The following is a 24,080-nucleotide window of genomic DNA, read 5'->3' on the forward strand; positions in this document are numbered from 1 at the left end:
AGGACTGCTTGTGTTCAGCTCCGCTTCAGGACCTCAGTCCTTGGGATGGGGCTTCAAACATCCAGGGTGGGTTCCCTTTCTCCGTTTATCTAATTGGTGCTTCCAAATGCCAGGAGAATGACTACCAAGACCAAACTCTCAGGTCTGGCCTGCTTTTACCGTGCCCTGGATAGATCCGTGGTGCCCACCGGTGCAGATGACATCGGGTGTTCTTCACCCAGCCCCTATCAAATGCTGGTACCGTTTAAGACACACCCAGATATGCCCCACCCCAGCTGTCTGCACAGCCCTCAGCTCAACCAACCTGACACATAAAATTAACCACCACATAGAATCCACGGCTACTGGGTGTACCAGAGAGTCAAGGCGGGGACACAGTGAGGACCTGAGTGAGAAGCCATGCCTCATCCCGGCCGCAAACTCCCCTCTTCTATCTATGGCTCACTGCCACACGCACGTGGCGGTGGGAAAGACCCAGGCAGGGACAGGGTGGACAGAGGAGGGAAGAGTTAACAGGATGTTGGGCTCAGCTTTATGTGACTTCTCTGCGTCTCCACTCCGGCTTCCATGGCGACTTCATTAGCAGCAAGCTGCTAATTAAATTTCATATTTATGATCAGAAAATAAAATCATTGGGGCCTTTCTGAAATGGGATTTTATGAGTTTGGGCTCAGGCAGCTGAGTCAGCAGGGGAGGACCTGGGCTGTTTTTGAATCACAGTTTCAAAGCGAAAATAAATAACGCAAACAGGGCCAGGATGTATCTGAGTCCCGTGAATTGGTTTATGGTGGGCTAAAACAAGACAGACCTCCGCCTACTCTGAAAACTGAGCCCGTGCCGTGACGCTTACATATTGTGATGCTTGGGGCTCGGAGTTTGATCCAGCCATCCCGGGTTGAAATAAGGGGGCTGTGTTTCTGGGTCCCCAAGTGTCTTCCGGAGGGCTGTTGTGTGCAGCTGGATCTTTCCTGCTGTAGGGGAAGCATCTTGGCTGTCAAGCTCAGACTGGTACCCTGTGGTATGAGTGTGTAATCGTGCGTGCTCCAGGACCACCACCTTTTGTGTGGGACTCGGTGGCTGCCACCTTCCCAGAGGGGTTTTCCACGTACCCCTCCCCTGTGGTCTCAGAGAGTTTGTCCATTCTTCTACTGCCGGTGAGAGAGGACAAAGGGATAGGGGATGATTCTCTCACAGCGTGGAGTTCAAGGTCCAAAATCAAGGTGTTGGTGGCCTTGGGGAACAAACCCTGCTGCCTCTTCCAGCTCTGCTGGTTATTATGGTGTCTCCCTGTATAGCTCAGGCTGGGCTCAAACTCATGATCCCCCTCCCTCAGCCCCCCAAGTGCTGGCTAAGTGGCTTGCTCTCCTTCTAGCTTGCAGTTTTTTGGTATATGTGAGTTAGGTATGTGTACTTATATGTATATTTGGTAGAGCACGTATGTATATGCATGCATGTATGTATGTGTGTATGCATGTAGGTACGTGTGTGTATGCATGTATGTGTGTGTATACATGTATGTGTGTAGGCATGTATTATGCATGTATATGTGTACAGAAGCCAGAGGATGCTGGTTGTCTGCTCTGTCAGTGTCCACCTTATTCTGATGGACAGGGTCGTGTCACTGAAGCTGGAGCTGAGCTGGTAGCCAGCAAGCCCCAGAAAGCCCCCTGTCTCCACTCCTCACACTCCTGGGATCATAAGCACAAACAAGCATGCCTAGTCTTAGTTCTAGGGATCCAGGGTGAGGTCCTAAAATTCTCCTCTGCATTGAGTCATATCCGCAGCTCCCACTTCCAGCCTGTGGTGGCTCCTGATCCAGTCTCTGCCCCGTTTCGTTTCCCTTCTCTGGGTCTGTGTCATTTCCTCTTCTAACACAAACACCAGCCACTGGAGGTAGGTCCAGTGTAACTTCATCATAATAATGTCTGCAGAGCACCCATCACCAAATAAGGTCATCTTCTATGTGGACATGAATTTAGGAGGAGACACCCTTTGACGTCTGTGTTTGTTACTTTTCTCTTCACTATCATCAAAATACTTGAAAAGAAGAGCTATGGCAGGGACGGTTTGTTGAGGCTTACAGTTTGGTGGGATGTGGTGAATTGCTCCAAGGAAAATGAGTGAAGAAGACACAGTAGCAGCGATGAAAAGGGGGATCTTTGCAAACGGTCAGGAGTGAAGAGGAAAAGGGGGCGCGGCTTTAAAATCTCAAAGCTCACTTTCCCCAGCAAAGCTCTACTTCCTAAAGACTCCACAATAGCGCCACCCCCTGGGGATAAAGTATAAAAACAGGCAGGCCTAGGGGGGACTTTTCACGGTCAATTCACAGCCCCCAGAGGAGAGGTCCATTTGGAGGGAAAGGTTGAGAGCAAGAAGTGGGAAGTGAGAACCCAATGTCACCCACTCAGGGAAGGCCTGAGTTTCTAGAGCCTGGCAGTCCAAGTAGCAAGGACCCTGTGAGGCTAACATCGATCGTGTGGTTGACATGCCCACTAAATGATATATCTCCACGAGAAATGGCAACGTCTGTTCACTTGAAGACTCCTGTAAGAGTTTTCCAGTCAACAGTAACCCCAAATGTTCACTGACAGGCTACCGCTTAGTAACAGAGAGGAATGACCTCCTGATGCATAGTGGACCCCCTGGGTGCTAGAATGTGGTGGGGATCATATTGGGGAGTGTAAGGGACTTTGTGCTCTGTGTTCACTAACAGCAAAGTCAAGAGAAGAGAACAGAGCACTATGTGTACAGATAGATAGGTGCCTTTTTTCTGGAATGTTCCAGGTCCTCATTCCCTCCTAGGTGGGGTTCTTGGTGTCCTGGGTGAGGATACGGCATGGCAGCACGAGCCAGTACATAGGGCAGTGGCATCAGGAATTCTGGGGAACAGGAGCTCCTGTCCTGCTCCTTCCACCCCTTCTGCCACCCATGGCTCATGCACCCCAGTTCTCTGTGCTCTGCACCCCAGGTCTCTGTGTTCTGGTGTGTACCCAGGAGCTCAGACCACCCACAGACTCCAATTAGGCATCGTTTAAACAGCTGGTGTTTGGGGTTTTTAACTGTGCTTTTCTTCCTTTCTTATTATTTTTTACCATGTGTGTTATGTATACATAGTACATATGTGTGTGCATGTTTGTCTACACGTGCACATGGTGCGTAAGCAAGTGTGTACATGTGGATGTAGGGAGCCAAGGTTAATGTCGAGTGTCTACCCAGATCATTTCTACTTCAAGTTCTTTTTTATTTTGGTGTTTACTTATTAGTTGTGTGTGTGTGTGTGTGTGTGTGTGTGTGTGTGTGTGTGTGTATGATATGTGTCTGTGTGTGTGATATGTGATGCAATATGTGTGTGTATGATATGTGTCTGTGTGTGATATGTGATGCAATATGTGTGTGTATGATATGTGTCTGTGTGTGTGATATGTGATGCAATATGTCTATGTGTCTGTGATGTATATGTTGTATGTGTCTATGACGAGTGTATATGATATGTATGTCTGTGATTGTATGATGTGTGCCTGTGTGTCTGTGATGTGTGTGTATGATGTGTGTGTGTCTCTGATGTGTGTGTGTCTGATATGTAATGGAATGTGTGTATGTCTGTATATCTGTGATGTGTGTGTGTGACTGTGTGTCTGTGATGTGTGTGTCTGTGATGTGTGTATGATATGTGTGTGATATGTAATGGGGTGTGTGTATGTATGTGTGTTTGTAATGTGTGTGTATGTCTGTGTGTCTGTGATGTGTGTGTATGATGTGTGTGTTTGTATGTCTGTGATGTGTGTATGATATGTGTATGTTATGTAATGGGATATGTGTATGTCTGTGTATCTGTGATGTGTGTGTGTCTGTGTGTCTGTGACGTGTGTGTTTGTGTGTCTGTGATGTGTGTGTGTCTGTGTGTCTGTGATGTGCATGTATGATGTGTGTCTGTGTGTACCTATTACATAATGGATGAGTGGAGGTCAGAGGACCCCTTGGTTTCTCTCCCTCCCCCTTTATGTTGGTGCTGGTGATCAAACTCAGGTCCTCGGCCTGTGCGCCCAGCCTCTTTCCTTGCTGAGCCATCTCTCAGCTCTCTGCTGAATGTGGAGGTCACTGAGTAGCTGGGCTGTCTCGCCAATGAAATATGGATGTGCCATGCCCTTCTCAGCCCCAGTCCCAGAACTAGGATTATAAGCACCTGCCAAGTACCTAGCTTAGTTTTTTCTTTGTCTGTTGTGGAGACAGAGGCTAATGCTGTAGCCCAGGCTAGCCTCAAGCTTGCCCTTCTTGTGCATTAGCTTCTGAGGGGCTAGGATGACAGTACGTAGCACCACATCCGTCTTCAGGTTCTGCTCAGAATAAAACAAAAAGAGAAGTGTGCAGCCCACCACAGCCTCCCTCTGCACCTGCTAAAAATAGTTGTAGCCTCCTCAGAGTGCAGCACCCATGTGGGCTTCCGGGAGTGGGGGGGGGAGTGTCGAGGCAGCCTGCCAATGTCAGCACTTTCCGGTGCCTTGCTCCCCACGGCAGAGGACAGGGAATTTGAAAGACTCCTGGACCGATACCCCTGCTAGACCCAGGATACAGCTGGTGTACAAACCCGTGAGTAAATCTCCCACAATCGGCATCTGACGCTGTTTGTGTCCAGGGTCTACTAGTGTTAAAAATCTCCACACCTGGTCCTTTTGCTGCCGTCTGTGTGGCTGTGCTTGGGGCCTTCAAACATGTCCCTTCACATTTTTTACCCTCTGTGCTTGGGATGATGCTTTGGGTCTTTTACATGTCAGGCAAGCTCTCCACCATTGAGCCACACACATCCCCCAGTACCGAGGTTTTTGTGAATGGGGACTCTGTGTGGCCCAAGGTGACAAGAGATCCTCCTGCCTCTTCCTGCCCCAGTATTGGGATGATAGGCATGTACTGTCATGTGTGACCCCTTATTTTGTCATCTCCTAAACTGGATGTGTCTCAACTGCAAGGGACCCCACATCACGCTGGGCTGGCTTGTGCAGACCAGAACTGGCCCGTGGAAGGCTCTCCACAAACCCCGATGTTTCGTGGGAACAATATGATCATGGTTCTCCTGTGGTCACAGGTGGGTTCCTTGTTTCTTCTAACTAAGCACACTGTCACAGTTGAGGAGCCGGGTCGGTCCCCGAAGTGTGTCCTCTGGAAAGCTGGAGATGTTTGCGGCCCTCTCTAGGGAGGAATAGCTGAAGTATGTCATGTCTACTTCCAGAAACATCTCTCAGAAATGCGCCCCCCCCCACAGCCTGTAGCCCCACAGAGAGATGATCCTCTCTGCTGGAGACGAATTCTTTTCCCCCTACCCCCAGTGCTGCCTGCTGGTTCCTGTGGGGTTGCTTATGCCCCTGCATGTGAGAGGAGAGGCGTAGGGGACTGTCCAGCGAAATGCCCATGGCTACTCTGGGACATCTGCATTTGAGAGCCATATCAGGCAGGTGCAAGTTGAGCCACTCCCCCCTAGAAGCCTTGAGCAGGGCTGGGGTCCCCAAAGACGGTCTCCCCTTAGGAGGCACTGGCGCCCACCAGAATGCTTGACCCCATGCTAGAGATTAGTGGGCTGCCTTGGGAAACGTACCTTGAGAAGGCTTTGGAAGGGGCAGCGGGGGGCACTGAGGAGGCAAAGCATTTGTCTTTTAAGAATAGGGCCCAAGCACAATCTCACTTTAAAAGGTAAAGTCAGACAAGATGAGAGGTTGAGACAGGAGGATTCCTGGAATTTCATGACCAGCTAGCATGCTTCCTTGGTGATGTTCCAGGCCAGTAAGAGACCCTGTCTCAAAGGAAGATTCCTGATGACACTGACACCTGAGGTTGTCCTTTGACACACACACACACACACACACACACACACACACACACACAAATACATACATACACACAAAACACATACACACAGACATGCGCATATATACATTCAAATACACAAACACACACATACATACACAACCCATGTACCTTCACACACAGGTGCATGCCACGCTTATGCATAAAAGAGTGGGAGAGACTTTAGAAGCCCCAAGAGCTTTGTTCATCAGAGGCAAGAGACCACACACAGCTGGCTTTTACGGGATTAAAGTGACTTCAGTGGGCTGAAAATTAGCCAGAGATGCTGTGATGGATCACCCCTTAAGTGTGGTCCCAGAACTCGGGAGGCCGAAACAGGAAGATTGTGAGTTTGAGACCAGTCTGAGTGACTCATGAGTTCCCAGCCGGCCTAGAGAGGAAGACCCTCTCTCAAAAAGAATGGGAAAAAGTTGGAGGCTGGGGTGTAAAGTAAAGCAAGGGGATCAGAGTTCAGATCCAGAACCCGTGTAAAGGCTAGTGGGTGTGGCAGCCTGCTTATAATTCTATCCTCAAAAGGTGGACACGGGAATCCTTGGAGCGAGCTGACTATGAAGACTAGCCGTGTGGATGCACTCTGGGTTTGATTGAGAGACCCTGCCTCAATGAATAAGGTGGATGAGAAATTGAAAATGATTCCCCAACTTCAACCTCAGACCTCCATACACATGTATACATAAAAAAGAGGGAGAGAGGGAGAGAGGGAGAGAGGGAGAGAGGGAGAGAGGGAGAGAGAGAGAGAGAGAGAGAGAGAGAGAGAGAGAGAGAGAGAGAGAGAGATGGACGGACAGACAAAATGACAGCAGAGTTAAGAGGCACCTTTGAAATAAGCACACAGTACACTGTGCCATACAAAGTCACACTGTGGTGCAGAGGGTTTAGGGTCACCTCGGTTGTCACACCTCCAGGTAGAACCCACCGTGAAGCTCACTGGAAACCATCAAGTCTAGCTCACTGGGTAGACAGACACACTGACACCCCAGAGAGGTGAGGAGACTGAGAAACAGGAAGAACATTTCCTGCACCCCTGAGCCCAGTCACGCTGACAGGTAACTTCAGAGTGTACTTCTGACAGGCTTCTTCCTTCATTACTTTGGGTTGTGTCATTGGCACAATGTATAAAAGGCTACTCGCTGGCGTCTGACTTCCTGTCATTCAACAGCATGTAGAGAAGTCAGAGGTGATCCCTAGGCTTGGAGTTGCAAGTTCACTCACCTGCCTTCAGAGTCTGCGTGATGTGTTTTTAGTAAAGTATAAGAAACATTGGACATCAAAAAGATATGGTCTTCTGTAATGGTCTACCAATTCACCAATTCTCATTCATTCTCTCTCTCTCTCTCTCTCTCTCTCTCTCTCTCTCTCTCTCTCTCTCTCTCTCTCTCTCTCTCTCTCCTTCCCCTACTATGTAGCTCTGGTTGGCCTGGAAGTCACAATGTAGACTAGGCTAGCCTTGAACTCACAGAGGTCCACTTGCCTCTGCCTCCCCAGCGCTGGGATAAAAGGCATGCACCACCATGCCCAGTGATCTAATATTTCAATAAAGAAAATAAAAGAGGACCTAATTGCCAACAATGTCATTTAAAGACACTTTTACACTAGACATAGATCATTAAAGGGTAGAAGAGGGTGTCTCTGTCTTAAGAAAGAAAGAAAATGGGAGTATCAGTAAAACGCTCGCTCACTCCCAACACCTCTCACTGCACTCAGATGGGTGGAAAGTATGAATCAAAGTTTTGTTTTGTTTTGTTTTGTTTTGTTTTGAAGTTTCAAGATCACCAGAGGCTTCAAAGCAGGTGAGCAGGTCTCCGGGAAATTACTCAAATTCTGTTCAAGTGTCTTGTGGTCTCAGGAGCTCTCTGCAGGAGGGGTGTATGTAATCTGAGTTAGCTATGGCCTTCCTTGGCTGGCTAGCCCTGTCACCCACCCAACCCCCACCCCCTCCACCCCACCAGCTCCCTTCTCTGTGTTTCCTTTCTTCGTTTCTCTTTCCCTTTCCCACCCCTGCACCTGTTTGTGCTAAATAAAACTGAGTTCTTGTTCCGCTTTCTCTCAAAAGCTCTAGTCTAGGTCTGACCCACCCCCATGCAACATCCATCACACACGAGCACACGCACACACACACACACACACACACACGCACACGCACACACTCACACATGTGCACTCACATGTACACACATGTACACGTGCACACTCACACATGCACACACACATGCCATGTTTTTTTTTCTCGCATCTGACTTAACTCTGTCTATGCCCCCCCAGCATCCCACTAAAGTCCCTCCCACAATTTCAGGTTCTCCAGCATCACTTCCTCCAGGGACCCTTGGGTTTGAACAGCCATAGTCAATTCTCCATTGACAAGCTACAGGGCCTTCTCCCAGGCACAAATCCCAACATTCAATTCCCCTTACCCATAGCACTCATCTCTCTCTCTCTCTCTCTCTCTCTCTCTCTCTCTCTCTCTCTCTCTCTCTTTCTCTCTCTCTGTCTCCCTCCCTCCCTCCCTCCCTCCCTCCCTCTCGTTCTCTGGGTCTTTAACAAAAAAAAATACTTGTGGCCAGGTTGTCTTGGGGATGGAGTCCACATGAGTTTGCACCTGATCCCCCACCCACAAGCTCTGAAAATTGTAGCTGCATTTATTTATTTTCATTTACAGAGGTGACATTTATAGAGCCTAAAACACACCATCTCTTTCTTTCCATTTTTTTTGTCTTTTTGTGTGTGCGTTTATCAGTGAACAAAAGAAGGGGGGCATCAGATCCCCTGGAACTCAAGTTACAGTCGGTTGTGAGCCATTCCACATGGGTGCTGGGTCCTCTGCAAAGGCAGGATCCGTCCACCCAGGACCCCTGAGCCACCTCCCCAGCCTCTCACCTTGGTGTGTGTGTGTGTGTGTGTGTGTGTGTGTGTGTGTGTGTGTGTGTGTGTGTGTGTTTAGGAGAACCATTCACTGCCCTGAATCAAGCTAGGCTGCTAAACACATACACGAATACGTCCATGGACTTACTGACTAAGCCATCTCCCCAACCCAGCATTCACCATTGTTGTTAAACTTGAACATTTTTGTAGCATCTCATACGTTGACGAAATGTCGCAGCATCATTTCTATCTAGCTACAAAATATCCAGAGCGTGTTGGGGGCGGGGTGTGTTTATATGTTTGTGGATACATGTGTGTATATGTGTGTGTGCAAACATGTGGAGGTCATAACTCCACCTCAGGTGTCTCCCTTAATTGCTCTATACCGTGTTATTTATTCATTCATTAATTCATGAGAGAGAGAGAGAGAGAGAGAGAGAGAGAATGACACGCCGTGTATAGGGATCGAGTTCAAGTTGTCAGACTGGATGGTAGATGCTTTTGCCCTCTGTAGCATCTCGCCAGCCCTTATTTTCTGAGACAGGGCCTCTCACTACACCTGAAGCTCACTGATTCAACTAGACTGGGTGGCCACCAAGCCTGTCTCCACCTTCCCAGGCCTGTGATTACAGGGTCACGCTGCTGGTCCTGGCCTTTTACATGGGCTCTGAACTCAGATCCCTACACTGGCAATACAAATACTTCATCCGCTGAGTCGTCTCCCCAGAACAATTTCTAAATATTTACATTCAACTAAAGGAGGCCTGGTACCCACCAGCGGTCATCACCTTCTCTGCCCCTTCTAAACTCCTGACAACTCTAGTCATCCCCAGTATTCGAAGGGGACATTGGGCACCACCACTTATGAATATTCATGGCCCTGTTGTAAAGTGGCACAGTATTTGCAGAACACCTCTGCACATCCCCTGTGCACTTTATACAATACAATGTCACGGCTGTGTAAATAGTTGCTCTGCTGTATTGTTTAGGGAATGCCGTCAAGGAGAGGAGTCTGAGACTGGGGAGATGGCTCGCCGAAAGCCTTAGTTTTATTTCCTGTGGTCACAATAAAATACTTTGACAAAAGCAAGTTAGAAGACAAAGAGTTTATTTGGCTCACAATTCTAGATTACAGTCCGTCCCCTGTGGGGAAGCCAAGGCAGCAGGAACTTGAAATAGCTTGTCATGTCCACAGCCAACAGCAGCGAGAAATGAATGCACGCCCATTTGCTTGTGCTCGGTTCTTTTTCTCTTGCACCATCCGGATTCCTTGTCTAGGGAGTGGTGCCACCTATAGTGGGCAGGTCTTCCTAGCTCAGTTAATATAGTCAAGGCAATCTTTTGAGCAATCATCACTCTACCTAGTTAGAAAAGGTCTTATTCGGTGTGTTGGGATGTGTGTAAATACATATGTGTGTGTGCATGTGCACACATGTGGAAGTCAAAAGTGCGCTTCAGGAGTCTTCTTCAGTTGCTCTCTACTTTTTAAATATTTACTTTTGTATTAAAACTTGGGGTTGGGGGTGTTACAATGGATAATATGGAGGTCAAGGGACAACTTCCTGGTGTTCATTCCACCATGTGGGTCCTGGGGACAGACATGTTCCAGGCCAGCCTGGTCTTAATAATCCTTCACTGAGACTCCTTTCCCAGGTGATTCTGGATTGTGTTGACAGTTGAAACCAACTAGCACGGTGGGTAAAGTACTTGCTGTGAAAACATGAGTATCTGAGTTCAGATCCCTGGCACTCACCTAAAAACGCTAGGTTATAGTGGCGTGTGCCTACAACTCCAATTCACAAGGGTCAGAAGCGGGGAGGTCCTGGGGCTCACTGGCCATCTAGCCTAGCAGAATCACTGAGCTCCATGTTTAGTGAGAGGGCTTATGTCTCTGGATTTGCCCATTGCTTGGGTGGATGGTGTCATAAAGCCCCCAAGGTTCGTTCATCGGTCAGCGTGCGTCAAAACAGTACTCCTTTTTACGGCTGAGTAATATTTTACTCAGGTACAAGTAATGTTTCAGACATGAGTGGCTTTGTAGGTCCTTTGGGGACCACACAGAGATGGATTACGGGGGCTGGGGTGGCGGAAGAGAAGGGGAGGGCAGTACCCAGTGCCAGATGCATTGGAAGAACCAGAGGAGCGCTGACAACCCCTGCCGCTGTTCCCGGTTCACCCCGTTGTCTACCCCTGCCCGCGTTCCCCGTTCACCCCGTTGTCTATTTAATACAGGCCGAGCACAAGTTGGCCCTTCCAGGAAGCCAGTTAGGGAAGCCGGCAGCTACTGCCAGCCTTCCTGAGCTGCCACTTGGCTCCACTCCGGAACACATTACAGCAATTAATTACATCCAACCCTTGATTATCTCAAGTAATAGGGGACAGAATAACAGAGCTAATTGAAGATCGGGGGTATGGGGATGGAGGGGCCCGTTCCATGGGAGAGCTATTTACTTTGTGGTTAATTACTAGTAAAGAAACCCTTTCGGTCCCCCCACTCTCTCACATACACACCATCTCTCTCTCCCCCATGCTGAAGCCTAACGTTTAATTGCATTCGAAAGCCTATTTTTGTTCTCAACATAGTGGCTGCTCAATTAATGTATTTAACTAGCACGTTCCCCTGGTGGGACCTTGGCAGCGCTTTGGGGGATGGAGGAGCGGGCCAGTTTCTGGAGCTGCCCACTCCTCCATGGAAATGCTCCTTGTTATGATCATGGTGGGATTAAGAGAACCACATGAAGGGACTGGGCTGCATTCTTCTCCCAAAGCTGCTTCCAGGCATGCAGGAGAAGGGTGAAGGAGGCAGATGGGCAATCCGAAGCCTTCTCATGTGAACTGTCAGTCCAGACATTGAGAAATGGCTGGTGGCTGTCGCTCTTAGCAGCTCTGTCTCCCTGCAGGGATGTGAGCACTTGGCTACTCTTCTCTACTTCTCACCAGTGACAAGCTAAGACCCTCTGCCATGTTCTGATGCCCCCCGCCCCCAATGCCAGCATCCTGCTTGTCCATTTTCCTCCCAGGAAGTCCAGCCAAGTCTAACCCATCCCTGATCAGATCACAGGCACCCAAGCATAAACGAGCAGAAAGGTGGCTGCCTTTTCAGCTACTGGCACTACCCAGGATACCACAGCCACAGCCTCTCCTACCACAGCCTGCTCCTCCCTGGTGTCTGCTGGTGGTTTGTTGGTGACTCATTCCATTCCCCGTCTCTGAAATGGACTGAGGGCCAGCCGTGCTCAGATGGCCCAGTTCAAAGGCATCTCCACCCATGTCTCCAGGAGTATCTCTCCTGAAACTCACCCAGTAACAATGCCCCAGTGTGGGAACAGTAGATAGCTCCTTGCAATCCAGTAAATGCTTGCTGGTGTCTGGCTGTCAGTTCTCTAAGAACTAGAGTCCAACACCAGGCTTGGGATGTATCTTAGCAGTCGATGTCTGAGTAGAGTCTCCCAGTGAGGGGCTGGAGACGTGACTCATGGACATGGTGTTGCTAGAAAGTGCAAGGTTGTTTTAGATGCTACTCCAGCATGAAAGGAAGGAAGGAAGGAAGGAAGGAAGGAAGGAAGGAAGGAAGGAAGGGAGGGAGGGAGGGAGGGAGGGATGGAGGGAGTGTAAATTACTAGGATCCCACAAGAGAACCAAACTCCATAATCCTCCATTGAGCATGGCACTCTGCAGACACCCTGGGGATGTGGTAAAACACAGTGTTGCAGGAAGGAGCCTACGGTGTTCAGCCTGTGGGACAGTCGCTGGCTCCTCTCTACTCTCCTAGTGTGGATGGTTTGTGACAAGAGTGCCATGTCCCCTCAGGTCAGACACTGAGGGGATGTCTCTTGTAGACTTCAAGCTCATGACTGATGGAGAGGGAGAGATGGATTGGCACTTAGCAGCAAACTGCAAGGGCAGCAAAACACAGGGAAAGGGGAGACAAACGAAGGACGCCAAGCCCATAGGCAGGCTGCGGTGGCAGCGGCGGGGGTGGCGACAACCCTCCCCACACATGGGGCTTGGGGAAGAAGATCTTATAGGCTGGAGGGCAGCTGCTCTGACAAGTGAACGAGAGGCAGCGCTTATCTATTGGAAATCAATCCACTCATAAATATTAAACGCCCACTTATGTAAGATGCTTGCTAAGCCACAGGGTGTACAAGTAAAGATGAGAGAGGTCCCCACCTGGAGATAACTTCACAGTAGATATAAAAAGATAGAGACGTCCCCAGGGAAGGGGGCTTTACGTCAAAGACCCTGGCAGAGTGACTGACAAGAGAGCCCCAGATTTCCCCCCTGAGTTCTACCAGGGATGAAGGGAGTTGTGCAGACCAACGTAAGAAGGAAGCTGTCCAAGTTCCTTGTGTTTGACTCCTTCCTGTTTGCTTTAAGGTAAGATTGTGTGCTCTTTCCCCAACCCTCTACCCCTCTTAATGTCCCATTTGCCATTAGCAAATATAACTGGCCTGAAGCCCTCGCAGGGCTGGAGGTCTCTCTTCCTTATTTGTGGCCGTTCTACCCATGAGACCCAACTAATTCAACAACAGAAAGAACTGCCAGCCACACAGCCCATAGGACAAAGCCCACCTCCAGCTTGGTCTGCTGCCTGGCAGTGGATCTGCTGAACACACAGCTGAGAGACTGTGGCTTTGACCTCACCGAAACACTACAGGGAAAATAAGGGACACTGAGGATGAAGCAAAGCCCAGAACCTCTGCTCCCTGCACCTGGTGTTTAGCCAAACCCAGGGTTAGCAAGACCTCAAGGCCTCTTGAGGAAGATCTTGGAGCCTAGGATCACGGATGTAGGTCAGTGCTCACCCAGCATGCATGAAGCCCTGTGTTCCACCCCTGAGTTGCATAAAACAGGTATGGGGGTACACGCTTATTATCCAAGCCCTGGGGAGGTTGAAGCAGAAGAATCAAGCTCATCCTTGGGTATATAGTGAGAGAGAGAGAGAGAGAGAGAGAGAGAGAGAGAGAGAGAGAGAGCGCCCCCAGTCCAGCCTACACATTTTTTTATCAACCCAGTTGTTGGGAAAAGTTGGCCGAGTTATCTTCAAATACACGAAAACGGGTTTGGGAGTACACGCTGCAGTCACGCTGCCTCTGCAATAGTTCATAGCACGTGTGGCCCAGTGGCCGAAAATGCATGGAAAATCAATCACCACATCGATTCCCCGCACAAGTTCGGTGCATCTTAGAAATGCAAAAGCAGATCCAGCTCAGTCTTCGAGCTGCCGCCCAAAGGGCTTGAAGGGCAGTGCCCCACAAGCTGCAGAGCAGCTCTGGCCTGAGAGATAACGTCACTGTCGCTGCAGGCTGTGGCCTGTGGTCTGCTGAGATTCATATTCATCCTCATATACTGGTAGCCAGGACCACAATCCAAGCTGTCTGGCATATTCATCCTCATATACTGGTAGCCAGGACCACAATCCAAGCTGTCTGGGTCTCTGCTCCCCTCTTTGGCACCCAACCTTTCCAGCAGCTTCTCTTCCCACGTGGGTCTTTGAGCTCATGTATGATTCTGTCCTTCCTGCATGTGGCTCTTCCCTCTCTCCTTCCTCAGCTCTGAACATCTGTGTTGCTCACCTGTGTCGTCTTCTTGTTGTCTGAACCTTACTAGAGTTATATTTCCCCCTTGTCTTTGTATTCTTATGACTTGCATGTGTAGTATTATTTGCTAAGTCATTTGAGTGAGTCAGTGAATGAATGAATGAGTGAATGAGTGGATGAATGAGTGAATAAGTGGATGAATGAGTGAATGAGTGGATAAATGAGTGAGTAAGTGAATGAGTGGATGAATGAGTGAATGAGTGGATGAATGAGTGAATGAGTGGATGAATGAGTGAATGAGTGGATGAATGAGTGAATGAGTGAATGAGTGGATGAATGAGTGAATGAGTGGATGAATGAGTGAATGAGTGGATAAATGAGTGGATAAGTGAATGAGTGGATGAATGAATGAATGAGTGGATAAATGAGTGAATGAGTGGGTAATGGATGAACGAATGAATGAGTGGATAAATGAGTGAATGGGTGGATGAATGAGTGAATGAGTGAATGGGTGGCTGAATGTGTGAATGAGTGGATGAATGAGTGAATGGATAAGTGACTGAGTGGATTAGTGAGTGAATAGGAAAGTGAATGAGTGGGTAAGAGAGTGAATGAATAAGTGGGTGCATGAATGAATGAGTGAGTGAATGAATGAGCGAATGGGTGACTGAAAAGTAACTAAATGAATCAGTGATGAATGACCATGACTGAATGATAAATGATTACGATGAGTGAGTGAGTGAACGATGGTTGAATGGATGAGTGAGCGAATGAGAGAATTGGTGAGTGAATGAATCAGTGAGTACTGGGGTGAGTTGAGCGGGTGAGTACAGCCAGGTCACTCTGGAATGTGCTCTTCACCAGACTTTGCAGGGCCTCCCTAGATGATGTCCAGAGGCCTGGCCTAGTCTTCCGTCTTGACCTGGCCACACCTCCCTGAGGCTGCTGTGCCCACAGAGGTATGAGAGAAAACATAAGGGAAACTTCGAGAATCCTGCTGCCGTCCTGGGATGCTGTCTGGGCTGGGTCTCCTATTTGATGATACTGGTGACCTTTCTATGCAATTAGAACCATGCGACCTTTTCTCTTAGCAGGTTATTGGACCCATCCCAGGCGTTCATGTGCTAGCCTGGCACCCTAGAGTGGGATTCTGCTGGTTAATGGTGGCAGAAGGCACTGACTTCCCCATGCTGCTCTGTGTCCCCTAACTCTGCCCTGTGGTGCACTTGCTGTCATGTCTGTTTTGTTTTGTTTATTGATAGGTGCCGAGTGCAGTGCTGTGACACCGGTGCGTCATCAAGCCCCATGTCACTACAGCGTTTGATTCCACAACTATGTTTTTTTTTTTTTCATTTGAAACTAGGTCTCACACAGTGTCATGCGGTCAAAGATGACCTTAAACTCCCGATCCTCCTGCCTCCATTTTCCGAGTGCTAGAATTACAGACAAGTAGCAACGTGCCCACTTTATGCAGTGCTAAGGATGGGACCCAGGGCTTCACGCATGCTAAGCAAGCATTCTCCCAACTGAGATATACCCCCAGCCCTCTACGACCATTTACTGAAGTCCCATAACATTACCAGATATTATCACAGAGACAGTGAGTTCCCAGCTTCCTCTCAACCCTAACCATAAAATGACAGCCCCCACGTACACCAGAGGAACAAATTTCATTATGCCTGCAGCTGGCGCAAGGGGTCCACCTGGGAAAGCACTCAGGGGTTTTGATTGGAATCAGCATGTGTCTTCTGTCCCCACAGGCCACAGCAGGAGGGCACAGTATTTCATTATCATCAAAGCCAAGTCTCCCCTTTCCCTGCCAGCCACTCCTACAAAGTTGGGTTTCCTGACAGCTCTAAAATAGGTGACCTTACTCTGGGATTCGTCCTCCCCTGGGTCCGGTAGCCCTCCATGCTGTGCTGTGCACTGTGCACGCAGCCCTGGGATCGGTACAGGACAAACATCCATAAAAAGCCAGCGTGAGAAATCGGTGTGCGCTCCAGAACCTTTTAAATCTGTCCATCCTAATTGTACTTCCCTTCAAAAGCCTTTCCACAGAACTGCTAGAAAAAAAATGAATGTTGTGGGGCATGGGGGAGCACTATCCTTGGTAAGATGAGAAGTGTGTACCCTCCCAAGGTTCATTGTCTTGGTACAAGTCTGAAACCATTAGGAAAAATGTCTGGGGGATGGGGCGTGGGAAGAGATGACATTTGGGCTCTGCCTTTGGGCTCTGAGCTTGATAAAGTACCATGTTGTCTGTGATTGCTAATCTGTATCATCAACTTGACTGGAGTTTCTCTCTCTCTCTCTCTCTCTCTCTCTCTCTCTCTCTCTCTCTGTGTGTGTGTGTGTGTGTGTGTGTGTGTGTGTGTGTGTGTGTACACTGGCACATGTATGCATGTGTGCATGCAGGTGTGCACCGGCACACACATGACACATGAGGTGGGCATGTAACACACAGACGCATGTGGAACTCGGGGGACAATTTATGGGAGCCAGCTCTATCCTTCAACCATGTAGGTCCCGGGGATCAAATTCAAGCCTTGGTGACAAAAAGTGTCTTTATCTTCAAGCCATCTTTCAGTCCTCCTTGATTGGATATACAATCACCATGGACAAAGACCTCGGGGTGTATCTGTGAGGGACACTCTTAGATTAATTTAAGGAAGGAAGGACGTCCTGCTCTCACTGTGGGTGGCATCACACCTTAGCTGGGATCTTGGGATGAAGAAAAAAGGAGAAAGGACACTGAGCCCCGGATCTGTTGCTCTCTGGGTCCTGACTGAGGATGCCATGTGACCAACTGCCTCATGCACGCACGCACGCACATGCTGCTATGATGAGCAGTGGTACCTCCGACCATGAACCAAAACAAGCCCTTCCTCCCTGTAGTTGCTTCTCTGGTATTTGATCACAACACAAGCCAAGTGGCTAACACACCCTCCCAGGCTTCCTAGGAATGTGCCCTCCCATCTTAACTGATAGCAAGTAGAGATGCTTTAATCCACAGACCCCCGATCCTCTGCCGATGTCCCCCAAACAACAGACAGGCATAGCTCTCTAAGGGTAGTAGCTGACTGTGAATGCTGATGCTTAGGGGGCTGCCCGAACTGGCAGGCTGTGCTCTCGGTTGGATGATGTTAAAATTCAGGCTGTGATGCAGATGAGATGGTGGGTACCCACTTACTAAAGATAGCTGACGAGGGAAGGGATGGGGTCCAACAGCCTGATTGAGGATAGAGAGGGGGCTGTATTTTCTGTTTCTGGGAAGTCAAGGACATGTAAAGGACCTGGGACAGGACCCGAGCAGGTGCGTTTGATGAAGGTTTGGGCCGATGCCCATAGCCAGGGATCTAAGAGCTGAGCTGCAGATGGCCAAGCACTCGACGGCGATGGAGGCTGTCAACTCCTGTTTCCTAGGTGACACTTAGGTCTGATCCTGCTAACCTCTCAGAATTACCTCTTTAATTTCTCCCCTACAGCGCTTTACATATGAGTAGCATTCTGTCTTTCCTAATGGCTGGATGTTAGGACCTTGGAGATGAAACATCTCCCGTAGTCCCGCGTGTCAGAACCCTTGGTTCCCAGCAGATGGCGCTGTGTGAGGAATTGTGGGGCGGTCTCACTGGGGAACCAGATCTCAGGCTTTAGGGTTTTTAGTCCCAACCCATTTCTGTCTTCTTTCTACTTCCTGATCCATAGCAAGATAAGTGAGCAGCCTCACGCTCCTATGGCCATGCCTTTGCCACCATGACAGACGGTATCCTCAAAGCATGAGCCACGTCAATCTTTCCTCTGTTAAGTTGCCTCTTATGAGTTATCTGGTCACAGCAGTGCCCGCTTAACAATATGCTGTCAACAATAAACACAAGTGGTAAAAAGACTGGCAGTGGCTTGGTCTTAGGGACCAGGAGTGTGTGGGGAGGAGAAATGCAGGCAAAGGCCTGGTTCTTACTAATCATGTACACCTGTTAACGATTAATTTACCTGCAAGTAAGGGAAGTATAATCTAATTTTATATCTTCCAAAGCCTTTGTTTTTGTGATAACTCAAAAACACAAAGGTAAGCTGTCCAGGAAGTCATAAGTGGCTCAAAACTCTAAGTTTCCTAAGAGTGTGACCTGGTTTTCATAGTCACAAAGTAGCTTCTCTATTTCCAAACAGCACACCCTCATTCCAGATAACAAGACAAGACAAACCTCTTCCCATATGTTTCTACCCCCTTTATAGGGTTTTCCTAGCTGGGTGTGTTGGTGCATTATCTGTAAAGCCAACATTCTAGAAGCTGAGGCTAGAGGATCACAAATTTGAGGATAGCCTAGGCTACCTAGCAAGTTCTCTCTCAATAAATGAGTAAATAAATAAACAGGTGGGAGGGATGGGAAAAAGAGGAGGAGAGAAAATAAAGAGGTGAGGAGAAAACAATAGCAGTCCTGGATTCTGCGCAAGAGCACAGAAACTCCCAGTGCATCGTAACTGTGTCACGCAGCCACAGCTAGCTGCAAGGGAAGCTGGAAACGCCATTTTCCAGATAAGTTCACTTAACGCCACAGACAGGCTTCAAGATCTGTTAACAAGTAAGAGAAAGAATGGATATGTTTGGCAGCTGGCAGTGCCTGCCACTCCACTGTGAATTTTAAATGATAATTGCTGCTTTCAAAATATGTACCCGTGGAGCTGTGCTGATTGCCGTACACATGTTAATTGATGGGAAACATTATCCTGTCAATATTTCGGTTGAGTGAGCTTAGATAAGATAGACAGGAGTTAACAAGTTAACTGGGAAGCAAGGGAGAATCGTGCAGGGAGATTTCTAGCTGTCTCTGTAAGTGCCCTGTTTGCAAGAAGGAAGGGGATTATTTGGGACAGATGGGGCCAGGAAGGGTGGCTCTGCTCCACTTGCATAATGCCCCCACCTCGGGGCTATAAATGCTGTGTGCACTGGGAATCTGGGTGCAGACCAGTGTCTCCTTCCCTCAGCAATGGATCATCCTTTTAAAATTCATTTTTTTTTGCCAGAAGCCCTTTCAATTAAGTCAAGGGTTTCACTGGAATAATTAAACCCTGTGTATCAAGCTTCTCACTCCAGTCACCCACAAAAATCGATTAAGAGAGATGCATTTATCTCACTGACTGCTGACCCGTGTCTGATTCCTGTGCTTTTGTGCTGGGGTGGCTCTTGGGAAGAAGAAACACGGGGTTTTGTCCATACAAAGCAGCTTCTCGAGGCTGGAGAGATGGCTCAGCAGTTCGGAGCATGTGCTGTTTGCTCCCCTAGAGGGCCCTGTTTCCGTTCCCAGCACCAACATCAGTTCACAACCGCCTGTAATTCCAGCTCTGGGAAATAAACGGCCCTCTTCTGACCACCACAAGCATTTGCTCACACACACACACACACACACACACACACACACACACACACACACAGAGATGCACACATGTGTGCGCACACACACATAAATAATGAATGACTGATCAATTGATTAATAAGAGTAAATCTAAAAAAGCCCAACCCATTTCTGAAAGGCCTGGAGTATTCTAGTCTTGAGGTAATAACAGTCTTACTGTTTATTTTACTCAACACAAGATACTTCCTTAAAGTTACTCAGTTTACAACTGTATATTAATGATGTATTAGCAGGAAAGCCCTGTGCTGTGTCCTACTGGGAATACAGACCTCTCCTATACAATATGCTCCAGAATTACAAATGAATAAAGCAATAAGAGGAAAATGAACCCTCAAGAGGCAAGTGGAATGATTAGAGAGAAAGCAACTGAGAAGGCCCCAATCCAAAAAAGTCAAGGCAGCCAGGAGCAGCTGACCAAAACTACCATATGGTCAGCACGCCACTGCGAGCTAAATCCTTGTTGTCTAACAAGGATTGATAATGCTTTAACATGAATGCATCAGTAAGCTCCCCTTACAAACACGCCCGACACTCAGCCTTCCCTCCGACATCTCGTTATGTCATACATGTTAGTGTTAGAATGTTTGTGGTGATTGGGTACATACTGGCCCTCATAAGCCAAGTTGTGTGCTGTGATTGTCTGGACTTTCTGTTTGACTCTCGGGTTTGCCAATTGCCTGATAGTATCACTTCACATGTATGAAACATATCAAATAACTGTTCAGTATTTTCCCCCTGGCAGCCTGCATCTGGGTGGCCTTCCTGACACTGCTGAACTTTTGGCTGCCTTCCCAGTGAGACCCTTTGCCACCCGAGCCCCCAGCTTCTCCTCGTTGCTTTCTTTGGTTGTTTTGTTGGAACAGAGCCTCTAGGAGCTGCCTGAGAAAAGGCACACAGAAAATAGAGCTTTTACTTTATGAAAATATGTCAAATTGTCCTACTTAGCATTAACTATCAACTTCATACAACCTAGAGTCACCTTTTAAAAGAGTACCAGCGCAGTGGTGATACACGCCATTACACGCCATTAATCCTAGCACTTGGGACACAGAGGCATGGGGATCTTTATGAGTTCAAGGCCAGCCTGGTATACAGTGTGAGTTCCAGAACAGTCAGGGATATACAGAGAAACCCTGTCTCTAAAAAGCAGAGAGAGCCTGAGAGACCAAGAGAGATTTTACTAGGTTCCTTTGTGGGCATGTCTGTGAGGGATTGTCTAGATGCCTTAATTGATGGCAAGAGGACTCAGCCCACAGTGGGCAGCACCATTCCCTAGTAATCCTGAGCTGTATAGGAAACGTAGTCAGGAGCAAGCCAGCAAGCAACATTCCTCCATGCATTCTGCTCCAAGTTTCTACTTTAGTTCCTGCCCTGACTCCCTTCAGGGATGGACTGTGATCTAGAAGTGGAAGCCAAATAAACCCTTTCCTTCCCAAGTTGCTTTGTTTTGTCCTGGTTGCCTGTCCCTGTAACAGACAGGAAAGTAGAACACCCACCTTGTTTGCCTATGTGATGAATAGTTTGGGGACATATAGAGCTCAAAATATAAAGATAATTTCTTTGAAAAATGGTGACACCCTTGCCCCACCGTGTCTTAGCTTCCAGAACTAATGTCCAGCGTTCTGAAACCACGCTTTATTCTCCTCAGCATGCACCCTGAACTTTTACTTCTGGGAGGGTCTAGATTCTTCACTAAATTGTTGGTGATGTGAAATTTCAAAATGTCAGTGCTGAGGAAAATTGGCCCCACAGGGTGATCCACTGAGCATTCTCGGGGTCCTTTAATTCTGGAAGCTGAAGCTCTGACATTCTGAGAAGTCTCTAGTGTTATCCTTTGGTAAACTCATCCCTTCATTCATTTTCCTTCCTCAAGGAGGATGGAAATTTCCATGCTAAAAGGGAGAGCCATCTGTGTTCTCTCTCTGGGATTTGTGCTCATTGTTAGAACTTTGGCACTGACCTTGCTTCTCTTTTGTTTTTAAGCTTTATTTATTTGTGTATTTTATGTATGAGTGGTCTGTCTGCATGTATGCCTGCATGCCAGATGAGGACATCAGATCCCATTACAGATAGTTGTGAGCCACCATGTGGTTGCTGGGAATTGAACTCAGGACCTCCTGAAGAGCAGTCGGTGTTCTTAACCGCTGAGCCATCTCTCCAGCCCTGACTTTGTTTTTCTTGTCTTCCTGCTTCAACTTTTTCTGAAACAGAGCCTCAGTAGGTATCCCAGGCTGGCTATTATTCACAGTCCTCCCGTGTCTCAGCCTGTCTGGGTCTGGGATTATAAACCTGCATGAAGGGAGCCTGGTTAAATAGCTGTTTGTTTGTTTTTAAGTTTTTCTCTTACTGTTGTTCCATTTTTGCAGGTGTCTTCTACCAGTTTGCCTCTTGGGCTCTGTCTAATGTAGACATTTTATGTAAACCATCCTTGGCACTCTATTTATGCTTAGTTGCGAGGCAACAGAATACAATGTGTATCAATTTTTCCCGTGATCTAATGGTCTTCCCTGTGGACCAATCCAAACCTGGAAGCTTGATTTAAGTCTGCCCTGAGCTTATCTAAGAACATGGTCTTTGCAAAGAACTCTGTGCGCACACTTTCTAGTCATAACTCTTCTAAAACGTTAACCCTTTGTAACCAGTTCCAGAGACCGTACGTTAGTGGAGTGAACTCTAAGAGACCCGGGTCCACATTCTTTCTTCGTACTGATGTGACAAGCTTCTATTTTTGTGTCACTAAGATGGTCAAGGTGACAGTGTACCACCACTCCCCAGGTAGCTCAGTTGCTTTTCGCACTGCTGTGGACCAAACCCCTGACCAGAGGTGACTCAAGGGAGGAATGGTTGGCTCACAGTTCGGGTGACACAGTCCATCACTGCAAGGAAGCCACGATGGTGGAAAGTTCCTGAACATGATGACAGGAGGCTGCTTGCCCGAATCTCTGCAGCTTGGGATGGGGGGGGGGGGGTGAGGGAAAGTCCTAAAAAATTTTCCCTGCTTTGAGACCAGGTTCTCAAAAGCCATATTGAAACTTTGCCCATCTCCCCAGAGACATGATCTGACCCCAGGGCACCTTCTCCCTCATCACTCGCCACAGCCCAGAGCAATCATGTGTCTGTTCCTGTCCCGGTTGCACAGCGTGGGGGACCACGGAGGGACCAAGAAGATACTGTCAAGAGACTCATGGCTCTGCCACATCCCAAAGCTAACAACCTCTGACAGATCATCCCAAGCTGCCAGACACTGGCAGGAGCAGCTCAAGACAGCCAGGGAGAACCAATGTCACCAGCGATAAATGCTCAAGGCTCAAACTGAGCAAGTTCCTGATTACACTGCAATGTCCCATGGTCCTTGTCTACCTGAAAGAAGAAAGGACATAGGGCAGAGCCCAAGGCCCCCAGGGGGTCTAAGAACCTATCAGAGCAGCTTCCTCCTTCTCCACCTCCATTGACTTTGAGTCCCACCTTTCCCTCTCCTGGACCTCTTTCCCCAGAAGGAAAACTGAGCTTGTGCCCCACCCCCAACGCCCCACAGCCACCACTGGGTTCCCAGCATGACTGAGTCCAGGATTAGCAATACTTACGTCAGTCACCATGAGGAACACCACCCTTGGGAAATTAAAGATTGTGTGAACCGTGGCAGGTTCCTTACCAAGTCCACAGCCGGCTGGAGGCCAAAGACATAATTCATAGCGAAGGGAAGTCTGGTGCTCACTGCTCAGGTCCTTATGAGTTTGTAGCTGAGTAGAACTTCTCCATTCTGAAAGGTGTTTGAGTTTCCACCACACAGGCCACAAGGGACCTCAGCCCTAACACCTACGCATCTCTCCATCCATAGGTCTCGGTATGTGTCGTCAATGGCTCCCGAAAGCTAACATCCTACCATTCACGGTGTCCTGCACCAAACACTGTCCCCTGGAGAGACGCACCTGGGGATTCGTTTCCCAGCGGAGACCTTTTTTGAGTCTTCGAATGTTTTCCTTTCTCTCCTGCCTCTACCCCTTGCTCCAACCTGACAATTTTTCCTGTTTCAGATTCTGCCCAGATTCACTCCAGATCCAACATCAGACTGGCCCAAAGGAGGACAGCGGGCAGCCAGAAAGTGTGACGGTCACATCTGGATAACAGTTCCACGTCTCTTGTTTATAGAGCACCAACCGACCGTATGCCAGGTACCGTTCTATCTCTATACTGAAAAGCTAACGTCTGGAGTAATTAGTCATTTTCCCGTTGCTCAGATTAAATGCCTGGCTAAGTCACTTTAAGAACTGAAGGTTCGTTTTGGCTCCTGGCTGGAGAGGACAGCCCACTATGGCAGCTGTAGTCAAGAAGCAGAAAGAGATGACTGCCAGTCCTCAGCTCAATCTCCTTCCTTTCAGTTCAGAACCTCAGCCCAAGGTAACACCCACTA

General features: G+C 48.3%; 1 protein-coding gene across 6 annotated transcripts in view; it reads left to right on the forward strand.

The window, feature by feature from the left end:
* Card11 (caspase recruitment domain family, member 11) overlaps window positions 1–24,080 on the forward strand; it is a 136,890-nt gene that overhangs the window by 49,444 nt on the left and 63,366 nt on the right. For 3 of the 6 annotated variants that reach the window (XR_015633849.1, XR_015633847.1, XM_087577479.1), the window contains exons 1-2: window positions 4,428–4,587; window positions 23,704–23,841. Coding sequence is in view for 2 of the 6 variants with exons in the window: in XM_087577479.1 (XP_087433605.1) it covers window positions 23,835–23,841 (7 nt within the window). In the remaining 4 variants the exon portion in view is untranslated. 6 annotated transcript variants of the gene reach the window in all.

This window comes from Rattus norvegicus, chromosome 12, assembly GCF_021556685.1.
Source record: "Rattus norvegicus strain SHRSP/BbbUtx chromosome 12, alternate assembly SHRSP_T2T, whole genome shotgun sequence".
NCBI lineage: Eukaryota > Metazoa > Chordata > Mammalia > Rodentia > Muridae > Rattus > Rattus norvegicus.